At 42.6% G+C, this 18,708-nt stretch overlaps 1 protein-coding gene and 1 pseudogene across 6 annotated transcripts in view; both read right to left on the bottom strand.

Moving 5' to 3' along the window:
* The window catches only part of tut4 (terminal uridylyl transferase 4), a 101,542-nt gene that overhangs the window by 34,918 nt on the left and 47,916 nt on the right, over window positions 1–18,708 (bottom strand). For all 6 annotated transcript variants that reach the window (XM_086115428.1, XM_086115432.1, XM_086115429.1 and 3 more), the window contains 5 exons: window positions 4,860–5,051; window positions 4,576–4,750; window positions 3,934–4,475; window positions 3,647–3,797; window positions 1,388–1,474 (listed from right to left, as the gene is read on the bottom strand). In XM_086115428.1, the coding sequence (XP_085971554.1) occupies window positions 1,388–1,474; window positions 3,647–3,797; window positions 3,934–4,475; window positions 4,576–4,750; window positions 4,860–5,051 (1,147 nt within the window). The remainder of the gene's footprint in view (window positions 1–1,387; window positions 1,475–3,646; window positions 3,798–3,933; window positions 4,476–4,575; window positions 4,751–4,859; window positions 5,052–18,708) is intronic.
* LOC147202028 (uncharacterized) lies at window positions 15,751–18,614 on the bottom strand (annotated as a pseudogene).

Here is an 18,708-nt window from a genome sequence, read left to right as displayed (position 1 = left end):
TGAATGTGAACGCTGGTCGTAAATTTTGCAATTTCTTTCCGTTTTTTTCTCTTTGTGCACAACTGTACATTGGCTATACAGTACAGTACTGTACAGTATGAAGTGTCTTTAGGATTAAGCTCGTTTGATTTAAAAAATATTTGATTTAAATTCCAATTTAAGTCTGCTAAAAATTAACAAATCAGTACTTTTATTCTCTATCAATTCTTATTTCACGAATTGATAGAAAATTTGAATGTTGCTTTACAACATAACCAAAAAAAATGTAACTGATTTTTGGGTGGGGTTTTTCTTAGTTTTGTCTCATTAAATTTAGAAATTACATATTCATAAGGTGTTACAGTACTGTGTGCAGTAGATATTATTCATTACAGTACTGTTGTGCTTCAGGTGCATTTTAAGTAGTAGTAAGTAGAAGTTTGAAAACAAATTATAGATATTGAAACTTCCTTTTTGATAAAAGAGTATAAATTACTTTTTTTAAACCAACAGACAAAGTGGAGTGATTACCGTATTGTTTGTGAATACAGTACACAACAAAGGAATAACAAACACTTCTGAGACAGTTCAGTCTCCTCCAATTTACTGATCGTTCTGTTGCAGCTACGCTCAAGGAAATGCAAAAATAAATTCTGTCGGGGGGGGGGGGCTATAGGAATTATTTTGTGATTTTCTGTTTTGATGCATTACTGTATTTTCAATGTTCGTAGTTTCATTGAAGTAATCGTTAATTTACGTTTTTTGGAGGTGGTCATGAACACCTCTCGAATCTCATGGAAGAACAGAAGGCACGGAGACGGACAAAGACGTACCTGTAGCTCCATATAGTGGATGCATTGTAGATTGCGCCTTATAGTCCAGTGCATGCAATATGAAAAAAATTGCCAAATAGGCCATTAATTGAAGGTGCGCCTCATAATCCAGTGCGCCTTTTAGTGCAGAAAATGCGGTCATATAAAAAATTGTATGTTAATGTTAAACAATATCAAATAAGTGTATGCTCATATTTATGCACTACGTACAGGTTTGGAATGAAAATTAGAATAATAAAAAAAATAGTACACACATACGTGTGTGTGTGTGTTTACATCTGAGATAAAATTTGCTGCAGTGAAAAACCCCCTGTTGTGAAAAATGTCTTGCTGCAAACATGATTTCGTTGTTGTGGAGTTTCACTGTAGCAAGAAAGATGAGAACTCTATCCATGTCCCAATACATATGGACCTGACTGTGAAAATGGACTGCTTCAGCCTGAAATATTTTGACTCAGACTTGTAATTAGTACAATGAAAAGGAAAACACAATTTTAAACAGAGCACGCATGACCATCCCAGCCTGGAGAGCATGATCAAATTTCATGTACTTAGCATGTTACCATTGTTCATACCATTGTACTCGTTCCTTATGAACCTTTCCAGACTGGCAAGGATCTGCTCTCTCTTCTGCTGCTCAGCATGTGTGGGTGCCAGTTCATCTACAACAGAGGGAAAACATCCATCACCCTTGTATGATAGTATGAAGAGGCTTCACAATGGGCAGGTGTCATTGTACTACGATTTATTTCCAGTATGATAATATTGCTGACTGTATTGTAAACACGAGCAACATGTTGAATCTGGTGCAAAAAAAATAAAAAATGGTAATTCGAGTCAATCCATTTTATATACCACTGATCCTATGCAGGGTATTGGGGGTGAATAACAGGTATACTCTGGACAGAGTAAGGAGCGATCACAGTGACTTGTTATAAGTGTATCAAGTAACTCAAAGTATATTCTATTTGTAAAGGCAGAATTTTTGGCCTAGTTCAAGTATCACTGTGACTACATCATTAGGTGGGCAAATGGTTATTACGACATGGCAGGTCGATATCATCGCTGTCAGGTAGCTTCCTATGTCCAAATTAGGTCAATTTTTTCACAGATAAATACTACTGGTCAGTCTCTATAATGTCTTTTATTTTTACACATTTTAAACAATCTCAAGTGTTTAAAAATGAGTTGCTCTCTTAGGATCCAAAGTTAATTTGATTTTTTTTTTCCTGAACATTTTTGGGAGACGCCACCAAACTACAGTGATATACACTCAACTCCAAAGGCATTGGAGCAGAGATGCCAATTTTTTGCTGTTAACTGAAAACATTTCAGAAATCATTACTCTTGAGAGAAGAGATCAATGTTTCAGCTTTTATTTTCAAGTACTAACGTCTGGATCTGATTCACAACTCCAAGGATAGCTTTTTTGGAACAAAACTTTATCAACAAGCTTGCATTAACTGGGTCAAGGACAGGGAATCACTAAACGTTTTCATTCTTCTTTTGTGGTGCCTTCCCAGACTTTCAGCACAGTTCCTGTTGCCTACCTTTAGGTGTTACTGAGTAAGTCAGTCTTAAGGACATTTTACATGATTGTACTGCCTATGGGCAATAGTTGTGCAATAGCTATCTCCTCATCTCAGCTTCATAATTGTTTTACACACCCAGACAGTCTGAATAATTAATATATAAACCCATTTCCAATTAAGGTGGAACATTGTGTTAAACAAAAACAGAATACAGTACAATGATTTGCAAATCATGTTCAACCTACGGTACATTTGATTGAATACACTACAAAAACAAGATATTTAATGTTCAAACTGATCAACTTTATTTTTTAGCAAATAATCCTTAACTTAGAATTTCCAATAACTATTTGAAATGTGGACTCGTCAGACCACAGAAACCTTTTCCACTTTGCATCAGTCAATCTTAGAAGAAGCCCAGCGTGTGGCGTTTCTGTGTGTTGTTATAAATGGCTTTTGCTTTGCTTGGAAGAGTCTCAAGGTACACTTCCAGATGTAGCACTGTACTGTACTGTCTGACATTGGTTTTCTGAAGTGTTCCTGAGCCCATGCGGTGATATCCTTTACATATTGAGGGATTGAAGGTCATGGGCATTCAATATTGGTTTTCTACATGCACTGATTTCTTGACATTCTCCGAATCTTCTGGTGATGTTACGGACCGCATATGATGAAATCCCAAAATTCATTGCAGTTGTATGTTGAGGAATATTGTCGGTAATCCCCAATTCTTTCACACACTTGTTCACAAAGAGATGAACCTCGGCTTTTCAAAACGCACACTTTATTAATGGTTGGCTTCGGGCAGTAGGCTGGATACACACTAACCTGATTGCCAACCCATCGCAGTGTTAAAAACAATCGTTTATGAGGTTGATCAGTTTTAACATGAAATATCTTGTATTTGTAGTGCATTTAATGAAATATAGGCTCAACATTGTTTTGTTCTTTTATTTATGTTGAACACAATGACCAACTTCATTGGAACTGGGTTTGAAGTAAGACACAGATGGGTAATTAAAACACACCCGTAAGCTGCATGCTTGTATATTATGATGGAATAAAAGTGTACCAGGTGCAGATGTAGTAGAAGTAAATGCCTGGAAATAAAAGCTGAAGTGGTGATCTTTTGTCTCACATTCATCTTTTCATTCATTAATAGTTAAAAAGGGGGGAAAAAGTGAACAATTTACTTTTGTGTTTTCTCTTCACAAGGAAGCAGATCGGTCAGCATGCAATAAGTTAAATGTAATCATAATGGGACAAAACTACAAAATTCAATGCAAACCCCCAAATACGCACAGTGGCACAGTTTGCAAAGTCCATTCAGGATCTCTCGGAAATGGTTGTTCATTGGAGGTAGGAGCTTCAACTCGATCTTTTTAAAATCATCAGGACATTCATCTTTCAGGTGACCATCTCGTTTGCAAATACTGCACACAACATTTGGAGGCTGAAGAAAATATAAGGGAAAATTTCAAGAGAGGGTGAAAAAAACCAACACAGAAATGCATCTATTTTGCGATTGGTTACAAATAGTCATTGTGGAAAACATACAAAAAGTTGAATAAGGTCTGTGTCATTATTACCTTCCCGCCCGTGAAAATCATCTTATCAAAGATATAGTGAAGCTCTTCTGATGTTGCAACTCCCTCTTTTTCTGAAAAACAGTTTTCCTCCTCTTCACCCTTTAATTCTTCGTGCAGGAAGCCATTGATGGGAAGGGAAGAGTGTTTCAAGGCTTTGCTCTCTTCACTGAGGGCCATAGCCATGAGGCTGCCATCAAGCAGCCTCTCATCCTCCTCTGTGGACAGATCTGACCTAGCTTTATTGTCGCTCAAAATTTCATCATCATCCTTTGATTGTTGGAATGTCATTTGAATGTTCTCATCTGTCAACTTCGATAAATTAGTCTCAATCTTGTTAGCACACATTGATGCATGCCCTTTCTTCTCTACTCGGGACAATTTGGACCCTTGCTTGCCACCCATCTTGCTTTTCTGCTCCATCCTGCCTTTTTTCTGTGGGCAGGCAAAGTATTTATAAGCTGTGCGGAACCGCTCCTGTATGTACTCAAACACCATTTGGCTGTTCAAGCTTCGTGCAACGTTCCTCTTCAAGGCAAAAGGATCTTGGTGAAAGAGACAAGAGACTTGAGTCCGTTTTTGCTTTTTTTCCCACAAACTTAGATCAACAAGCTGATGTACGGACTTCCAGTACTCAGCACTTACCTTCTATAGCAAGCCTGCGACGAGGCCAGTTCTTCATTTCCCGAGATAGAAGCACTTTTAAACGGATGCTGACAATGTATTCTTCCAATCCAAACTCAAGAGTGTAGAAACGCAGGAGTTCCAACCATAACTGTCCCAGTGACACTTCTTCACACAATTCAAAAGTCAGCCGGGCCTTTAAAAGGGGTCAAATAAAAAAGGAAAATGACAGCTGGCAGAAATAACAAGAAGATCCAAAACTTCCATGAGTAAACAACACAACTATCAAATCAAATAAGACTCACCAAGCCATGTGAAATCTGAGCCTTATCAGGTTTACTGCGCTCTGGTTTTGATCTGCCTTCCCCTCTAGCATCGTTTTGATTCTCTACATGCCCATCCGTGGTGCTAGGTCTGTGCTCCCATTGCACATACATGTCTGACTGGATTCCTGTAAGATGATACTCATCCACATGTTTCACGTCAAAGCCATCAATCTGAAAAAGCATAACACCAAACAAAATAAAAATAAATGACGGTATACATTAAAGCTGACCAATATAGCCTGAAAATAACCTTTCAGATTTCAGATTATTCAAACCTAGTTTTTATTTTTTTCCTCTTCTGGGATTTATTTGATTTATTTCTCCTTATACCAAACAAGATTTCAACATTCTTTTCCCAAGCATTGTTTGTTTTTTACAAATATACAGTTGGTATAAAGTCTACACGCCAATGTTCAAATGCCAGGTTTTGGGGATACAAAAAAATGAGACCAAGAAAAAACAGACTTTGAAAGGGTAAAATCTTGTGCATTCCAGGATTGAAAATGGGTCAGGTTTGAAAAATGTGTTAAGTATACGACCCCTGTCAGGGAGTCCAGTCCTCTTCCAGGACAACATTTTTAATATTTCATATTTAACCATCAATTTGGTGCATTTTAAGAAAAAAACATCATGCACAATTAAAAGACTGTCAATGTACGTGTAAGCAGAGATGGAACAGATGCCCATGTTAGGGACCGACGACAGAGGACTAGAAGTTTTTTTTTTTTTTAAAGGACAGACAAAGCAAGGACGGAGGTGGGTTTTCATCCGCCCCTTTAATCGGCCCTAACCTCGTCAAGTACCTATGGACACCCATTTCATGACTGACAGAAACACACCCAAACTGTTTTACGTGTGTAATCCATATATACACTACTTCAGAATTAATGTGGCGCGTCGCTTGTCTCGTCCGTGTTCACTGTGTTTGTATGCGGGAGGGAGTGACTTCACTTCAAACGAAGCAGACAAGAGGAGGAGCACTCGTCATCCATCCAAAAAAGTTTACACATGACCAGTAGTCTGGTCACCGATGGTGGTAGTGTTGGAAGCTAAGTGCAATCTTAGCTGACACTTAAACAATTGTCAACAATTCAATACAAAAGAGCTGGCTATGTTGTATGGCTCTCGGTGCGCTCCGACCAAATGATTATGTCCCCCATTTGAGACACGGATTTCTAATAGTAAACTGCATTTTTATTATTTTATATTATACTAATTGCTATTTTTTGTGTTGTGAAATACTAATGGTGAGTTGCTTATCAATGAGACATAAAAAATATAAAGAAACAGTGATGTCAATTTTGTTTGATTGATGGCCAGTCTAATCTGCAACAGGCAATCACGGCGTTATTTAAAATAAGGTTTGGTACGCAGGTGCATACGCGATGAATATGTCAATTTTAGCCTTGTGTTATCACTTAATGTGACAAGACATGTCATGTGTTTTGTATTTTATGGACCCGTTTCTCTCGTGAAGTGATCTAAGCTTTGTACTGAGCGCTTAAATCAGAAAGAAAACACAGTAAAATCCTTCATACTTAGGCAATCATTCTATTTTCACAAACTAGTGTGAGTATAAGTAAATATGTCAACATAAAGCTGTGTGATCATTGATCACAGTCAATGTTCCCTCGAAGCCGTGCAACTGCGCACTGGTCGCACACTCTTAGCACACAAGAAACCTATCCAGTGCAGCGAACACACTGCAAATGAATTCGATAAATAACTTTTTTTTTCTGTCATTTTGCTTTGTGAATTCAGTGAGTGACATGTGTCCAGCCAATCATACGATCCGATGCAATGATGCGATACAGCCAATCACGACACAGACGGCATGTGTTCTCCTCAAACACGCTACATAACAATAACATAGCAGCAAGGAGTGCATGTCCTCCGAGACAAGTTTCTCCTATGGGAGACCAAATAAAAAGTCAAATCAAGTCAACAGTGCGGCAGAGATACGTGACGCTAATGCTAACCCTTTATCATGGCGAAATGAGCGGGCAGTGAACGTGATAAGTTGACTCCCCAAACCAAAATATAAATGAACTGCGGTTCTTTTAAGTTGGAATGGTTGTCGCAGTATGTGCAAATAAAAGAACAAGCCGTGAAACTGGGTGAGATATTTTCTAATACGAGCGAGCAAGGTCTGCTCTGCAAAACATGCAGCGAAGTTCAAGTTGTGAGCAAATTTTATGATGGAAAAATACAGTATGCACTAAATGGAAGCTGGACTACCTCAAGCAACAGATTCACCAGAAAAGTCATCTTTAATGCTGTTGGAATTATACGAAGACGCAAGATGGAAAAATGGATTTGTACATTATTGCAGGAGAGCGCAAACGATTGGGAGGAAAAGAATCAACTGTCCCACAGAAAAAAAAAAAATCTAACCCTGAGCAAGTTAAAGTTCTCATTGACAATATATTACTTGCCATTGAAATGAATGCATTAATTGCTGTTATAATTTGTTTCTTTTCATAAGCCATAAAAATTTCTATGATCCCAGGTGTGATACTGGTGCGTGGCTCCACAGCGAGCATTTCTGATGTTGCTCACAGTGGTCCTCGTGTGCTCAGGGAGGTGGCCTGTTTGCCCAGAGATATGAAAAATTGGAGGGAGCATTGATCACAGTTTTCGCAAATTAGGCGACATTTATATTTCCATGTTACAGATTTCGACCATCATGGTGCATGAGTCTACGGCAAGTAAGAAGGGACTTATTACATTAGAATCGACAACTAATAAGATAAGATAATAGACAACCTTTATTTGTCCCACACTGGGGAAATTTGCAGTCTACAGCAGCAAAATTGGGGGGGTAGAAAAGAAAAAAAAAGTGTTGCATGCACAAAATAAATAAATGTTTCAGAAAAACAACTGTACACAGTATAAAATGCAATATAAATATACGTTTCATATATGCATCTTATGCATACATAAGGTGGCTGTGCTATTTACAATGGTTACAGGTTTTCACGCGTTTTCTTATGTATTGTAGAAATGTAAAGTAAAAGTAATGAGCCATTTGAAACGTTTAATACAAGATTCCATGGGAGCCACAAGTCATTGGAAATCTAAAATGAAGAGAAATACAGTGATTCCTCGCTATATTGCACTTTATTTATCGCGGCTTCACTGCATCACATTTTGTTTCCCAAAGTACTGTGTTCAGAAAAAAATGCAGAATGACTTAGAGCAGGGGTGGCCGACCTGCGGCTTGTGAGCCGCATGCGGCTCTTTGGCTGGTTCAATGCGGCTCCCGGACTCTCACGCGACAAGCGTCGAAAACGCCTCGGCAGCGGCAATGCCATTCAAACAAGGCGCCAACTTCACAGAACGTACTCCGTCAGCCTATCATCAATCCCGTTACTTGATTGACATAGAGGGCAACCAATGAGATGACCGCATCACTGCTCATGCGCAAACAACGGCGCTAAGTGCTAAGCTAGTCAACGAATTACCTCTGATTTTAAAGCAGTGGTGCCCAATACGTCGATCAGAATCGACCGGAAGCCAGCGAACTGGTCCCAAGTCGACCGCAAGGCGTAGGAGGAGGAAATGCGTGGGGAAAAAAGGTTTGTATTTTGAGGTTTCATTCATTTTCGGCCCGTTCCGACTGTTGCTCATTGTGTTGTGCCTGCATATGTGCGCGAGTGCACTGGTGAACACCCACGTGAGTGCGTGCGTGCGAGCGCGCATGTGTGTGTGTGCGTGTGTGTATGCTTGCACGTGCACGATCGGGTCGTTCGTGACAAGTTGGTTGCTTCAAAAAAGTGTGTGTGTGTGTGTGCGTGTGTGCATGCGCGTGCGCGAGGAAGGGTATGATGTGGCTCTTTGCAGTAACTCGGTAAAAAAATTGGCTCTTCGTTTCTGACTGGTTGGCCACCCCTGACTTAGAGGTTTTGTACATGGCTGTACGCATGACTGGTTCAAGGTGCGACGTCGACCAATGACAACACGAATGGATCTATCGAAAAAATTGTTGCCTCTCAGCTCCACTCCCACCTCACCTGCAACAGTCTTTATGAACAATTCCAGTCCGGCTTCCATCCCCGTCACAGTACAGAACCAGCCCTCATAAAAATCACAAATGATCTTTTCATGGCAGCAGACTTTGGCTTAATCTCCATCCTCATCCTCCTTGACCTGAGTGCAGCTTTCGACACCATTTCTCACCCCATCCTCTTTAATTCGACTCTCCACCATAGGCATCACCCACAACCCCCTAAGTTGGTTCCACTCTTATCTCACTGGCCGCTCTCAGTTCATCCAACTCAATTCCTACACTTCACAATCCCTCCACATCTCCTCTGAAGTACCCCAGGGTTCTGTACTGGGTCTCCTCCTTTTCATCATCTACCTTCTCCCCCTTGGCAATATTTTTCGCAATTTTGGTATACACTTTCACTGCTTCGCGGATGACACCCAGCTCTACCTCTCTAGCAAACCCAACGCCTCCCTCCCACCCTCCACCCTCTCAAACTGTTTCTCAGAAATCAAATATTGGTTCACACATAACTTCCTCAAGCTAAAGAGCAATAAAACAGAACTCCTCCTCGTCTGTACCAAATCCACCCTACACAAAGTCGACAGTTTTCCCTCACAATTGATAATTCCACTGTATCTCCTTCCCTCCAGGTTAAGAGCCTGGGTGTCATCCTCGACAGCTCACTATCTTTCCACTCCTACATCAATAACATTACCCGGTCCACATATTTCCACCTCCATAATATTAACCGTCTCCGTCCCTTCTCACTCCTCTGCTATCCTTGTTCACAGTCTCGTCACCTCCCGTATCGACTATTGCAATTCATTTCTTTTCGGCGTCCATCACAAATTCCTCCATAAACTTCAACTTGTTCAGAATTCAGCAGCCCGGATCATCACAAGAACCCCCTATTTCCATCACATCACCGCCATCCTACGACAGCTCCACTGGCTCCCTGTCAAACTTAGTATCAATTTCAAAATACTTCTCTCGACATTCAAAGCCATCCATAACCTTGCCCCCCTCCTATCTGTCAGATCTTCTTCAGATTTCCATTCCCTCTTGCTCACTCAGGTCTTCATCCTCCCTCCACCTCTCTGTACCCTCTGCCCGTCTCAGCACAATGGGGTGCAGAGCCTTCAGCCGCTCTGCCCCCAAACTCTGGAACTCACTTCCACCCAATATTCGTAATATTGACTCTCTTCCCACATTCAAAACCGAGCTCAAAACCCACCTATTCAGACTTGCATATTCAACTTAAATCTATCTCTTTATTTATAATTTTATCTGTGGTTTTATTGTTTGCTCTTGGTTGTAAAGTGTCCTTGAGTGCTGTGAAAGGCGCTTACAAATAAAATGTATTATTATTATTATAATCCCATGAGCTGATTGGCTGCGCATCTTCGCAGCCCTGCACAGCACCTTGCCTTGTGTCTCGCCATGTGGTTGACTCTCTGATCCTGTCGTGTTTGCTATGCGCATGGCGAGGAGAGAGAGAGAGAGAGAGAGAGAGAGAGAGAGAGGCGGGGGGGGGGGTGATTGGGCTTGTCCGTCTCTCTTCCTCATCAATACCGATAAATTGTCTTATTATAAACACATCGCCTTTCGCGGGGATAGCTTGCCAGCAGCTAGCTGAAGGCTAAAAGCGGCTACACCGTCAGAGCGTAAAGTGAGAGTAACACAAGTCTCTTTGTCTCTCTCAGAAGGCAATACTGATGAATGTTAATTAATGTATAAGGTTTTATAATTAAAATATGTGTATTGCTGTAGTGTTTGCCTCAAATTTGTAAAGTATAAACACTGTTTACATATTTTAAACATGCTGGTACCCACATAGTTACGCAAAAATTCCTAGGGGGAAGCCAACGCTCCATTGCGGTTTTTCACTTAACGCGGCAGGGTCCCAGTCCCCATTACCTGCGATAAGTGAGGGAACACCGTATTATTTTTTCTTGTCAATTCTATGGCAGAGAATTGTTGATTCGAGTCAAAGCAATATGTTAACCCATCCACCATATTGTATGTGGCTTTAATTTTAGCCATAATTTCAGCAAATAATATAGTAAAATTAAGATAGAATAATACCATGCAATGAAAAGCATTAATTCCGAATGAATCCAGTGAGGTTTGTTTTCTTGATGGTACATCTCCAAGGAGCAAATAAAGGAAAAATCTTGCTTTACTTTGCCACATCCAATACGGCTGCGGCGTCGTCGTACTCAAGAAGGCATCTTTCAAGATGTAATGTAATGTTTTCTTTCATAATACTTGCTTGAGGTTGTCGCAAAGGGCGGCATCAAAATTGGGATCGGAAGTGCTACGTGAATATGTGGAGCAAAGTAAATGCCGTCTGAAGGATATTGACTGGGCCACCGTGCAATTTATGTGCCCCTCTTAAGACAACTCAGGTGATGTGTCTGTACCTGCAGTAAATCTCTTTCCCAACGGTGTTATGCACAGACTTTTTTATTATAAATTTATTTTGGGCCGGGGGAAGGACGGATCGTAATAGAGAAATGTCAGATTTAAAACAAATCAAAACCTGTCTGTCTCTATGTGAAAAAGTGCTGTATTTTTGGCACTACAAGGCGCACCTAAAAGCATTCAATTTTCTGAACAGCTGACAGTGCACCCTATAATCTGATGCACCTAATATAAAGAGACTGTATCTTTACATTTCCCATTGAGTTGTTTCCCTGTTAGTGTTCCCATGCTATCTAGTGCTGATTACTACCAAGAACCATTTGTAACACAAAAGGGTTCTGCCCGACACAAATTGGCATGTGCATTCGCCAACACATACTCAGACAGACAACTATTTTGCGAGTTCTGCACAGCCATTACGAAACAAAAATAACACCAAAAGCATAGTTAACTACTTACTAAACAAAGGAAGGAGACAAGCAAGACTGCTTAGGATACTTAGCCCCTTGTGGATGTGAGCCCATGAGGTCTGTGCTACATATGGATCAACAGTCTGATTTATTGGACATAGTAGTTTAAATGCTCTGTAAAGCGCATCGTGACAGCTGCAGTGGTTGTGAAGGCTCCATCTAAATCAAGTTGTATTGTATTGTACAGTAATACCTCGTTTATCGCAGTTAATGGGGACCAAAACCACCCTCGATAAACGAAAATCGGCGAAGTAGCGACCAATTAACTTACATATAAAAAAATGCCCCACGTGGGCCTTTGCAGTTGATCAGAGCGCGCGCGAGAACACACACACACAGGACAGCGAGCCCACCGAGTGCAGCAGATGTTTATGATTAGTCAATTAAGGTTGTTCAAACAATTGAGGATGGAGAGACCTGCTTTTGTTCTTATAAGTGTCTCTCCCCCCCCCCCCCACACACACGCACACACACACAAAGGCCGGCGATCCAGCTTGTGCATCAGACGTGTTTATGATGAGTCAATAAGACAATTAAGGATGACAGAGACTTTTGTTCTTATAAGCCTCCTCTCTCTGTCTCTCTCTTTCTCTCAGCAACACACATACACTCACCTGCGTGGCCCATGCGTGCCCCCCCCCCTGGACCTTCCGCGCTTGAGCAGAGTGCGCACACACGAGCACGCATAGTAAACAACACTTCGCACTGATTTTTGCGGACTTCAAAAAAATAAATAAAATTTAAAAAACTCTTTTTTTTTTATGAATGAAAAAATCCGCGATGCACCGAAGCCGCGATAAACGAACCGCGAAATAGCGAGGGATCACTATTGTATTCCTTTAGTGTAACTCCATCTAGTACAGCGGTGGCCAACCCGCGGCTGGCGAGCCGCATGCGGCGCTTTGGCTGGTTCAATGCGGCTCCCGGGCTTTCACACGACAAGCGTCGAAAACTGCTTGCACGTGCGCGATCGGGTCGTTCGTGAGAAGTTGTTCGCTTAAAAAAAACCCAAAAAGTGTGTTTTTGTGTGTGTGTGTGTGTGTGTGTGCACGCACGTGCGCGAGGAAGGGTATGATATGGCTCTTTGCAGTAACACAGTAAAAAAATTGGCTCTTCGTCTCCAACTGGTTGGCCACCCCTACCCGATCTAGTGGACGCAAAACAGAATCACAGGCAGAGCTGAATATAAATAAAGCTGTACTGTACTGTATTCTATTTAGCGTAGCTCCGTCTAGTGGATTTATAAGGGAACAGCAGCCACTATTGTAGGTTGTATTCTCTGCGCCTTACAATGCAGTGTGCCCTGTTTTTGAAAACAGTTTTAAAATAGGCCATTCATTGAAAGTGCACTTGATACTCGGGAGTGCCTTATAGTGTGGAACACACGGTAACTTTACACACGACAAGGTGCCCACCCACAACCCCTCATGTTAAATCACGAACAAACTGTGGGTAGTGAGTTTGGGAAAGCTGAGTTCAAGTTCACAAGGCCATACCCAAAACTGATTACCACCACATTTGTTGATTTGTTGAAATCACAGAAAAAGAATCTGCCACACAAAGTGAAGTTGGCTACAACATCTCAAGAAACAAACACATCATGCTATGATCCAAAGAATTTCAAGAAATTAGAGAAAATGTTAGTGAAATCTAATAGGTTCATGTGTACCTATGATGAAAATGACAAACCTCATCTTTTTTAATGGGTGAACTTGTGAAGTTGCTCAATACTTGTTAGTTCCACTGTATACATTTACTGTGTGTGTGTGTGTGTGTGTGTGTGTGTATATATACAGTATATATATATATATATATATATATATATATAGAAGTAAACATTCTCTCGTACGTACGGACTCGTGTTTATGCTGTCCAATCTGTCCTGACAATAGAAATTCCTCATTTGGGAAATGAGCATGGTACATGTCCTTTATGAACCTGCAAGTATGTTGACAAAATGCACGTGTAACAACACAATCAATAAAATGCAAAAATATATTGTCCAAAAACTGTTGATATAACAAAAACTGCAATACAGGTGTATCCAAAAAAATCACAACAGTACAATACGTACAGTATTTTAATGTTTATTTTTTCTGTCTTGGGAAAAAATGTGTCTATTTTGGATTGTTTTGTTGGATGCATTCTTTGGTTTGTGACAATGTTTGCCTGTGTGTCATACAGTTTTCTTGCTAGTTGCAAGTCACTGTCCCGTTGATCACCGATGTCTGGTAATTCTTGTGCATACTGAAGGATTTTTGTTGCCATTTGCATTGCTTCCTTGCTGGATGGTGGCTTGTCATCAGGAGTTGAATCAATGCCTTGTTTTTTTAAAGCTTCGTAGATTTGCGTCTTTCCGACTCCAAGTGCCTCCTGGATGCTTTTTACTTTGTGTCCAGCGTCGCTCAAACGGATGTATTTCACTCGCTCCGCTCCAGTCATTACAGTTCTTCTACGTTTCGATGCCATGATCTACAGGCCGCAAGTGAATAAAGTTAAAATCTTTAGCAATTACAGGAAAACGCACGCCAATAAAAAGTCACTTACACGTCGTCGTTTCGAATCTGATGAATGAAAATGGCGAAGCGAACACGTTTCTTCCGCCGTGTTGAGTGGGCACTGCTTTTTAAGCTAGTGCCGCAATCGACGGGGACGTAAGTGAATAAAGTTAAAATCATTCACAATTACAGTAAAACGCACGCCAATAAAAACTCACTTACACGTCGTCGTTGCGGATCTGATGATAGAAAAAGGCAAAGTGAAAACGTGTCGTCGTGTCTTTATGTCGCATCGGGTGGGCGTTGCGTGTATTTAAGCTGCCGCGGCCTTCCGTCTGCATCCGGGGTACGGCGAGTGGAATTTCCGCTTACGCAAGTTCTGATAACATGGACCGTATTTTCACGACGGCGCACCCTGTTGTTGGGCGCAGTCTCAGTAAGGGAGACTGACACATACACAAAACGCACTGTATTATTGGGCGCAGCCAGGCATGGTAAAACATACGCCAGCTGAAACATACGGCATGCATGCACGCACGCTAAAAACACGTTTTTAAAAAGGCAATGGAAGCAAAACTGAGTTCGGTTGTACTTTATTTCGCCATTTTACAATGTACTCACGCGACTGGTACCTGCTAGGGGCGTGCCTTTAGGGTCCTCTTTCACGCTCACCCTTCACTTATTGGCGACTGGTACCTGCTAGGGGCGTGCCTTTGGCGTCCTCTTACACGCCCACCCTTCACTCATTGGTGGACTTCCGCATGCCTGTCGTCACTCACTGCGCCTTTTCTCTATAAAAACAGCGTGTTGGCCAGAGGTGCTCTCAGTCAGGCTTCGGAACTCGGCGCATACACTAGACGCTCCGCATTATAAGGCGTCCTGTCCATTTTGGAGAAAATTTTAGACTTTGAATGGCGCCTTATAGTCGTGAAAATACGGTAGTCAAAATGTTAATGCATAGGTTTTTATTCTGGGTGAAGGTAATTCCTTTTCAGAGAATTCCGGGGATGGGAATGTTTACGATATATATATATATATATATATTTTTTTTTTTTTAATTCATCTCACCCCTCGGGTGGTGTCAGTCCCTCATTCAGCTCGTGTTCTCTAACAGAGGCCAGGAAGCTTGAGGGTTCTGCGCAGTATCCTTGCTGTTCCCAGGACTGCACATTTCTGGACTGAGATGTCCGATGTTGTTCCCGGGATCTGTTGCAACCACTCATCTAGTTTGGGGGTCACTGCCCCGAGTGCTCCGACCACCACAGGCATGACTGTCACCTTTACCTTCCAGGCTCTCTCCAGCTCCTCTCTGAGCCCTTGGTATTTATCGAGTTTCTCGTGTTCCTTCTTTCTGATGTTTCCATCACTTGGGACCGCTACATCCACTACAACGGCTTTCCTTTGCTCTTTATCTATGATCACGATATCTGGTTGGTTCGCCATTATCATCTTGTCAGTCTGAATCTGGAAGTCCCACAGGATCTTTGCTCTGTCATTCTCCACCACCTTCGGAGGTGTTTCCCATTTTGACCTTGGGGTTTCCAGTCCATACTCCGCACAGATGTTTCGGTAGACTATGCCAGCCACCTGGTTATGACGTTCCATGTAGGCTTTCTCTGCCAGCATCTTACACCCTGCAGTTATGTGTTGGATCGTCTCAGGTGCCTCTTTGCACAACCTACACCTTGGGTCTTGTCTGGTGTGGTATATCTGGGCCTCAATGGCTCTGGTGCTCAGGGCCTGCTCCTGAGCAGCCAGGATGAGTGCCTCTGTGCCGTCCTTCAGGACCATCCTGGACAGTGGCTCTTACACTCACTAGTCCCCGGTCTCCTTCCTTTCGGCTTGCGTACAGCCTCAGGGTGCTGGATTTGGGATGGAACACTCCATGCATGGTTAGGAGCTTTCGGGTCTTAACGTCCGTGGTCTGAATCTCTTCCTTTGGCCACCTTATTATTCCTGCAGGGTATCTGATCACTGGCAGGGCATAGCTGTTTATTGCCTGGGTCTTATTCTTGCCATAGAGCTGGCTTCTTAGGACTTGCCTCACTCGCTGGAGGTATTTGGCCGTAGCCGCTTTCCTTGTTGCCAGTTCGAGGTTGCCATTGGCTTGTGGTATACCGAGGTACTTGTCGCTGTCCTCAATGTCTGCTGTTGTTCCTTCAGGGAGTGAGACCCCTTCAGTGCGGACTACCTTTCCTCTCTTAGTCACCATCCGACGACATTTCTCAAGCCCGAATGACATCCCGATGTCGCTGCTGTAGATCCTGGTTGTGTGGATCAGGGAGTCTATGTCCCTTTCTCTCTTAGCATACAGCTTTATGTCATCCATGTAGAGGAGGTGACTGATCGTAGCTCCATTTCTGAGGCGGTATCCATAGCCTGTCTTGATGATTACTTGGCTTAGGGGGTTCAGTCCTATGCAGAACAGCAGTGGGGAGAGTGCATCACCTTGGTATATGCCACATTTGATGGACACTTGGGTAAGTGGCTTACCATTGGCTTCAAGTGTGGTTTTCCACATCCTCATTGAGGAAGGCTCTTAGGGTCCTGTTCACCTTATACAACTCCAAGCATTCAGTGATCCATGTATGTGGCATCGAGTCATAGGCTTTCTTGTAATCAATACAGGCTGTGCACAGGTTGGTATGTCAGGACCTGCAGTCTTGTGCGACTGTTCTGTCAACCAGGAGTTGATGTTTGGCTCCTCTGGTATCTCTACCAATGCCCTTCTGTGCTTCGCTCATGTATTGATCCATGTGTCCACATATCTTAGCCGCAATGATGCCTGACATGAGCTTCCATGTTGTGGAGAGACAGGTTATTGGCCGATAGTTGGATGGGACTGCACCCTTTGAAGTTTCTTTCATGATCATAATTGTTCACCCTTCGGTTAGCCATCCTGGGTGAGTCCCATCCCTCAGCAACTGGTTCATTTGTGCTGCTAGGCGCTCATGGAGTGCTGTGAGTTTCTTTAGCCAGTAGGTGTAGACCATGTCCGGACCTGGTGCGGTCCAGTTCTTCATGTCTGAGACTCTTTCCTGTATGTCTGCCACTGTTATGGTAACTGGGTTCTGTTCAGGGAGGTTGCTGTGCTCCTCTCTCAGGGTCATGGGAGAAGGAGGTTATGTGCAACCTCCTTCTCCCATATGTCTTTCCAGTACCTTTCAGTTTCCAGTCTTGGTGGGTCAGCTCTGTTGTTAGGACCCTGCCGAGCGTACACTTTCGCAGGTTGTGTTGCGAACAGCCTGTTTATTCGTCTGGCCTCATTCTCTTTCGTGTACCGCTTTAGGCGGCTGGACAAGGCTTGGAGCCTTTGTTTGGCAGTTTCGAGTGCTTCAGGTATGGTCATCTGGATGTACCTCTCGGGTATTGGCCTTTTCATCACACTCACATCTTTCCGAGCCGCCTTGATCTTAGCCTCCAACCGTCTTTTCCATGGTGGGTAACGTATCTCATGGCTTCCATGGTTGCTCTTATAGCCAAGCATCTCTAGGATCACTGATGCTGAAGCGTATATCAGCTCATTGGTTTCCGTGATCATTACGGTAGGGATCGCCCTCAGTTCTGCATTCACACTTTCCATGAGACTTTCAGGTGGTACGTCACATAGCCGTTGTAATCGGGTTCTGGGTTGCCCAGCCTTAATTTTCGCCAATATCTTTGCTTTCAGGTAATTTGCTGCCTCGCTCAGCATTTCATTCATTGGGGCTGGCCTCCCAATCTCATCATCTGCATTCATTGGGGCTTGCCTCCCAATCTCTGGTATGACCTCCTCCTCTGATCTGGCAGCCTGGGGCCCTTCACCATGGAACCTGCGTTGTACCTCATCAATCTCAAGTTGTGACAGCAGTTGCCGTTTGTGGATGTTGGAACACTGAGCTACTAGTTGTTTCGTGGTCAACCGTGACTGTGGGTTTCGAAGTAACCATTTAGCCCACATTCTCTGCATGTAACCCCTCTGACTAGGGTTGCTTGAGGAGTAGCATTCCAACAGAGCCATGTTATCGCATCTCGCCCATCTCCGCTTTGTTCCAGTAGCCCATTTTTCATCAAGGTGCTCTGGTTCCCCAGCACCTGACGCAGACCTTGTTTGGCCGGGCGACGTCTGAGCCGGCATGTCATTCATTTTATTGTCTCTCATCATTTTATGAGGTAGGCATGAGCGTGAAGGATCTTGCCCAAGGACCCACACTGGATGGTGTTATGCACTCATTTGTTGCCCCAAGCGGGATTCGAACCAACACCAAACCGATGCCTTACCAACTGAGCTATCCAGCCGCTAGCTGGATATATATATATATATATATACATATACACTGTATATAGATATATATACAGTATATATGCACAGGGTGACCCAAAAAGAAAAACGGGCCCCAACTCTAATTAGGCCCCGTTTCTTAGTGTTTTGTCCGAATGAAATGAAACTTTGGTCATAACTAGTT

The sequence above is a fragment of the Hippocampus guttulatus genome, chromosome 7 (assembly GCF_054856545.1).
Source record: "Hippocampus guttulatus isolate MCC_2025c chromosome 7, RoL_Hgut_1.0, whole genome shotgun sequence".
Taxonomy (NCBI): Eukaryota; Metazoa; Chordata; class Actinopteri; order Syngnathiformes; family Syngnathidae; genus Hippocampus; species Hippocampus guttulatus.
This window is presented reverse-complemented; position numbering and strand designations above follow the sequence as displayed.